Source organism: Thalia democratica, chromosome 8, assembly GCF_965202585.1.
Source record: "Thalia democratica chromosome 8, ktThaDemo2.hap1.1, whole genome shotgun sequence".
Lineage (NCBI taxonomy): Eukaryota > Metazoa > Chordata > Thaliacea > Salpida > Salpidae > Thalia > Thalia democratica.
The window spans coordinates 24869406-24876764 of NC_139172.1; the positions used below are offsets into that span (position 1 = coordinate 24869406).

Consider the following 7359-nt stretch of genomic DNA (forward strand, 5'->3'; position numbering starts at 1 on the left):
ATTATTATGTTTCTTAGAATAACAATATATATGAGACATTTTGGTTGTGCTCGATTTAGTATACAACCTTCCAGGTTCTCCACAGTATGCTTTACCAATAAAAACTTTGGTACCACAACTATTAGACCCATTTTTCACGGCATTTTTAGGAATAGTCCAATCTCTTTTTATTTCTTTCCACTCCCAAAGTCGATTAGTAAGTAGAATTTCACCTGTTGAAAGGCAGCCTGTATCAGCTGACACACAAAAGTGATGTATTCTACCATTTTTTAATGTAACTTTTCCAGGAGTGTTATCGACTCTAGCTACATACACTGCACCATCTGTAGAAGTATTCCCTGCATAAACAGCATCATTTGGTAAAATATCACCTCTAACAAATGATTTCCATGTTACATAAAGTTTTACTTTTACACTGAAAGAAGTTTCTAACTTTGTTGAATTTTCAACACCGTATGTATTTTTCATATATTTCTTTGCTTCTACTTCAAGTTCGTTTAGAGAATAAGTGTTGCTTGTTACACATTGGACAATAGAATCTTCAACATGTTCAATAACCTGACCGTCTATAAAAAAGACAAAACTAATAGATCTAGATAAAATATTTACTTGATCATAATACTCTACTCTTTTTCTGCTAAAGACAATTCTTTGCTTTCAGTCTGAGTTGCAAAAGAATGTGTTTTTGACCAACTGTTTTTTATAGCATTTGAAATTTTGATTCCAAAAATTTTTGTTTCTAAACCAACATCTGTATTAACTACAAGATCTCCGGAACAATCTTTAAGATTTTTTTTGCTTCTCTTGTTCTTCTGTAAAACACTTTTTTTTCGTAAGCAATTTTTACACCAGGCTTAGTAGTATAACTGCATTCAATTGAAACCCTTGCATTTACCAACTTGTGGTCCACTACAAAGATTTTACAGGTATTTATTACTAGTTAGTATGGAGATCTTAGAAAGTAGTTAACTATTTTTTTGTAATAATGAAACCTATAAAAACAAGTTTTTTTATTAAAAGTTAAAAAAACCTTTTGAAGTAATAAACTTTTGATCATTATTTAAGTTATTTGTGGTTTTAAATAAGTTTGTAAACAATACCTTTAACTATAGTGTATAGCATATTTAAGTTGTTGATTTAAGAATGTGGTTCTTACACTTTATCTTCATAATTTTTGTATTATAAACTCACAAATTTTATATATAAATATACTTCTTTTAAAATGTTTAGTCTTTGTAAATAGACTACAGTAAAGAGTTTTATTTAAAGCTAATAACTCAAAAAACCTTTCAATTAAATAGGGTTGCCACTCGTTTTTTCAAAATTTTTTCCAGGTTTTTCAAAGTACACATTTTTGGGTCTGTTTTTAGTTTGAAGTTAATTTCTATATAAAAAACTGTCTTAAATTGTATAAAAACATTGAAAAGATACTGAAAAGTTACTTTAAATGTGTTTTTTATTAAAAAATATTTTGATGATGACAAAAAATCTTATTTATATGATAGAATTTTCATGTCAAATTGAAATTTTACTACTGAAAATGTTAAAATTATTAAAAGTTCCAGGTTTTTCAAGGTTTTTTAATCAAAGTTCCAGGTTCTTTCAAAATTTCTTAAATTCCAGGTTTTTAGATATTTTAAGCCTATATTGTCGAATTCCGGGTTTTTCCAGGTAAAGTGGCAACCCTGTATTTTGCAAAATTAAGTTATGTAGCAATCAAAAAAGAAATCGTACTAGTCAGCTATGACTTAAATGCAAAAGTTGAAGAAAAACTTGTTCTTTTAAAAAGTACTGCATGATGATAGGTTACTATACCAAACTTAATATCTGTGTATAAATAAACTTTTTTAGTCTCAAATTTTGGCCAAATGTTAAAAAATATTTGATCAATAAAATCGAAAAGGCTTTGTCTTTAATGCTTAACATTTTATGTAAAAAAGGCAAATTAGTATTGTTGGTTAGAGTATAAATTAAAAACTTTTTAAGTTTTACCACATCATCTCTTAACAATATAGTATAAATTTTAAAAACAAAAAGCCATATTATGTTTAAGAAGTAATTTCAAACACTTAAAATGTTGTACATTTATTTTGTTAAAAAAAATTAAACTTTTTTCACAAACACAAAAAAAACAACTTCACAATTTACTATACATATATTAGTCTAGTTTTGAAATACATCTGTAAAAAGTAACATTTTATTATTTATTGCCTGAATTATCTTCTAGTTTTATTTTTTCTTCTCACCCAACCTTGGTACTTTTCATAAGCCTTATGGATCATTTCTTCAACATGACCTGTGACATCAGTTCTCACTGCCTGCCTTCTCAGTTCCTCCTTAAAACTTGCAATGGTTTTCTGGTGAAATATTTTCAAATTGTCATGAATGCGACAAAGCTTTTCTTGTAACTCTGGAGTGTTTGGAGGAAAGCACAGCCAAAAATGTCTGAGTAATTCGTTTGAGCTCAACACAATTTGCTTCATCTTGCTGCATTGGTCGCGTGTAAGAATTTTAGACAGTGCTTCACTGTTTTCATCCAAACTAAGAGGTGCTGCATTTTGAGTGAGGTAAGCAAGAGCCGAGTAGGCGTTGTCGGGATTCATAACTGAAGAAAGCTTTGGGGAGTATCTACTGGCTTTATAGTGGATTTTGTTAACAAACTCTTGAGCTCCATAATCAAGTTCACAATTTTTAGATTCAGCAGTTGGCCCATGGGAATATATTTCTGGATTTTGAAGCTGAAACTCTTCATTATATGGCTCTGAACTTTTTTCTACATTTCCTGCCAGGTCATCATATTGAATAGATTCAATTAGTTTAGCCTTTTTACTTTTTGGTTGCATACAACTTGGATCAGCTGTAACATTGTCCTTTTCATTGGAACTATTGTTATTTGATTGTTGAACAATCATAATATTATGATAGTTTGTTCTTTTAATAAGGCTTCTTTGTTGAACTTGTTCACTTGTACCTTTCTTAGTCTCTTTAAATTCCTTTTTAGTCCCATAGCCATCATCCTGAGTACTGTCATCTTCTTTAAAGTATTTTATGTCATTAAATTCATCTGTTACACCCTTACTTGCAATTGAATCTAGTTCCGAATCATCTTTTTTATCACAATCTGCAAATATATCTTGTGAAGAAGTATGCACTCTGTCTTTGTAGAAATAGTGCGACTCAAAAAACAGTTCCCAAAACTCTTTGTCAGTCATTCTAGCAGGAACTACTTTTCTGAACTTGGCTCTAACATTAGGATACGTTCTAAAAATTGATTGTATTATGTCAGTAGTTAAATTATATCTTATAGAGTTCACTCCATTGTTAGTCTGTGGACGTATTTGAGCAAGAAATCCTGGTGATATACCCACTTGTTGATTCAGTGAAGGCTGTTTCTTTTTATCTTTTGACAGTTCATCGGACCTAGACTCCCAAAACTCACTTGGAGATAAAATATTTGATGCTACAAGACTTTTATAAACTTCAAAAAGATCTTTATCTTCCATTAGCAGTCTGTTTTTCTCTTTCATCTCATCATCAATTTTTCTTCTGAACTTAGGCAATTTAGATGACAATATGTCTTTTATTTCATCTCTATCTCGCCTTCCCCTTGCTTCATTCATAAACTGAAATGTGTAAGCCCTAGTTTCTTCAGTTAGCATTGTCAGTTGCAACTGCACCTTGGGCTTGTTATCTGGGCTTACTTTTTGATTTTTGACATCAGCATACAACACTTTCATGAAAAACTCATCCTTCCCATTTGGGATCCATCCCAGCCTTTCAGTCATTATGTAAAGTGTCCCATCTCTTTTTTTGTGGCGTACTTCATTTATAGTCAATTCAACTTCTTCACGTGGTTTTGACATGAATTGTTTTTAGATTATTACTTCTTTAATTTGTTTTATTCTCTGTGTGAAGTATTTTTAAGCAATTATCAATATTCCAACATATTTTCAGGGATTTTAATGCAACTATTCAATACAATTTCAGTTATTTAATAGTATCAGAGCTTATAGAAGTATAAGGTTTTAATAAAAACTAACTCTATTTAGTTTAACTGTAATTACATCTACAATAAACAAAATGAACTCTAAATTTTTTTTATAAGTTTTCATGACAAAAATTTAACTAAAATTTTTAAATGTATTTATAGACAACAATACTATATAACATTCTATGTATTTGAAAAAAAAGGTTTGTCTATTTAACATGACCCCAAAGATTTTACCTTTCAAGCTAACTTTAAAATTTGTTTAATTATTGGCATTTAATTTTTTGAAATAAATTAAAGGCAGGGATTATTGGAAGCCTAAGTTTGTAATTTTTGCTATATGTGATTAAAATATTTGAGAGCAATGTTGTTATGATTATTAAATCAGCACTACAGTGGATCCTCACTTATCAGGCTGCTTTAAGTTGATTCATTGATTTTATCAATCCAGCTATAATCAATGTTTTATCTTTAAAACTTAAATTTCTGTTATAAAAACAATATGCTAATTATATACCTAACTTGATTTTAAACTTCATCCAATCATTATTTAATTTTGGTATGTTATGATTGAAAATAAATTAATTGATAACTTAGTGTGAATTTCATTATATGCACTCCATAATATAAAAGAGGAAGATTAATAAAATCTGGAAATTTTTATAAAAAAAAGCTAGTCCAAAACGGCTGGATTAGGGAGGATAAACTGTACTACTTACTTATAGTTTGCTTTAGAAAAATAATAGTTTCTAATAGTATTTAGAAATAAAGCCTAGAGAGTCCAACATTTTTTACTAAGTTTAGCATTGTTTATTACATTAAGCTAAAGTATAAACTACTAGTAAGTTTTTACAAAATATAAACATTTTAATTATTTTTTGATATAGATTACAAAGGTATGGATTGCAATTTGTTTTTCTAAACTTTTACAGAAATTTAAAAATTTACCAAAATCTATTTTCTAATCTTTGTTTGAGCTAGAGATCTCAAATTCAAAAAAATGTTCTTTTTATAGCTTAAAAGACTTTGGATGTTGCAATTTTTAAATACTAACAATAAAATTTTTGATAAAAAAACAAAAAAAAAAGTGCTTTTACAACACAACTTTTATTTTCCCAAATTATAAAAATTCCTGCATTCAGTCGCTTTAAATATTAGTAATGGAATTTCTGTGAAAATTTGAAGGAAACTGGTTAAAAAATTAAAGATAAGATAGATTTTTATGGAAACAGTTTTCTTTTTGTTTTTGGTTTGAGATTTCAATTATGATTCTGTTGAGCACACCAATATTAGTTGCTTATATGAGAAAATTAAATTTAATTTTTCAAAGTGGTTAAAAATTTCTAATAGCTCAAACAAAACTTTACAAAATAAGATCAACTAGTAAAAAACTAGTTGGAACCCCATATGCCCTTAATCTAATCTGAAAACCAAACCACAGGTTGTAAATAATAATCAAATTTAGTACTAGTGAAGTTCATTGTTTATATTCGATGGCATAAAACATCTCAACTTGTTGACAATGGCCGAAATAAATACTGTATAAACCAAGTAAGAGTTTTTGTATTGGTTAGGATCACTTTTTTTATATAATATATAAGTTTATAATGAAACTACTTATAAGTTTAAAGTTAGTTTATACCACTTTTAAAAAGATTTAAGTTTCGAAAACCAAAATTAGATCAAATTGTATTCATGTTCAACTTTTGTAAAGACTTCCAGTTTAAAAAATTCAGAAGTAATTATTTGAATTTAAAAAAAAACTAGTTTATATATAAAATTAATTTACTAGTGCTCATACACAGTGCGCCAGAATGGCACTTAATTACAGATAGTCTTTTACAACCTAAAAAACTTGTTTAAACATACCTTAGTGTTATCTAACACATAATTTGTAACATATTACAAGTATTTAAAAATAATTTCAGACTTTAAACCAAAAATTTTAAAATTTTATGAATAATAAAGCTAAAAAAAGTTTAATGCAAAAATGTACATTAAACTGCTTTTTTTTCATAAAACTTTTATTTTTTACTTTTTAAAATTTAGTTACTGCAGATTCTATAAATACTGCAAGAAACATTTTCTAAAAACTTAAGGTATATATCACAAAACTATGAAAGGAGATAACTTTATATTTATATTTACTGTTTTAATTTTCTCAACCCATAAGAAAACTATTATACTCTCTGACATTAATTGCATTATTTTGAAATTTTAAATTGGCAAAAAGCAACTTGTAGCTTAATTAAAACTTTACAAAGTAAGATAAGTTTGTAAAAAAATGATTTACCCAACTCCTCCATAAGTTAACTAATGGAAAATAAATAATTAAATCATTATCATCAAAAGCTGAATTTAGTTAAGTTTTTTCAACTAAATGTAACAATTACTATTTTTTTAATATATACATATCCAGCTTTGATAATAATATGTTAATTATTGAATTTCTACAGTATTAATGGATGAAAAAAGAGAAAAAGTAAATTTTTTATTTCATTATTTTAAATGTTATTTTATAAAAAACTCTTAGTAGAGTGTAGAGTAAAACAGGGTTGCCAATGGTTTTGGAAACTTTTCTCCAGGTTTTCAAAATATCTTCCAGGATTTCAAAGGTACATATTTTTGGTTCTATTTTTAGTTAAAAATTAAGTTTAAGGTAGAAAATAGTGTTAAATAGTAGATACTGAAAGCTACTTCAGAAATAGTTATTTGAATTGAAGCTACTTTATTGAAAAAATACTGTAAAGCTATTTTAAATGTGGTTAAAAAAAAATTTTGATTATGACAAAAAAGTTTTATCTAAATGTTAATTTTTTGTGACAAATCAAAATTTTTCTACTTAAATGTAAAAATTGTTTAAAATTATAAGTTTTTTAAGGTACTTTTTCAAAAATTCTGGTATTTTTTCAGGATTCCAGGTTTTTGACAACCCTCATTAAAGCTTATTAAACAAAATTTATTGAAGTATAATAATTATATCCATCTAAAATTCGAGAGTATATCTAACTTTTGTCAGAAATTTAAACTACAATGACATTAACTTTTATTAAAAAACTTGTTTGCCTATGGCTCAAAATCTAAAAAGTAGATAACTTAGTTTACATGCTTTGTTACCCATTGATAACTCAAAAGATGATGAAATTACTTTTTTGATAAATAACTTAATAAAAAGGATGAAGTTTAATTTGAAAAATATTAAAGAGTAAATTTTTCAGTGTTATAAAACTAAAAACATAGCTACCATCAAGCATCTTTTTTTTTTTTGTAAAATAAACTTATCCTAGTTAGGAAAAAAAGTAATAAAAACTTGAATGTCTTAAAAATATTTCCAGATATTTAAATGTTAGGGTTGCTACTCTTTGAGTCAA

General features: G+C 26.9%; 1 protein-coding gene across 1 annotated transcript; it reads right to left on the reverse strand.

Annotated features, from left to right (window-relative positions):
• Nucleotides 1-1153: 1153 nt before the first annotated feature.
• Nucleotides 1154-3901, reverse strand: LOC145841933 (general transcription factor IIH subunit 1-like). The gene has a single exon (XM_082949242.1). The coding sequence runs from the start codon at nucleotides 3861-3863 to the stop codon at nucleotides 2217-2219; it is 1647 nt and encodes a 548-aa protein (XP_082805368.1). The 5' UTR covers nucleotides 3864-3901; the 3' UTR covers nucleotides 1154-2216.
• Nucleotides 3902-7359: the final 3458 nt, after the last annotated feature.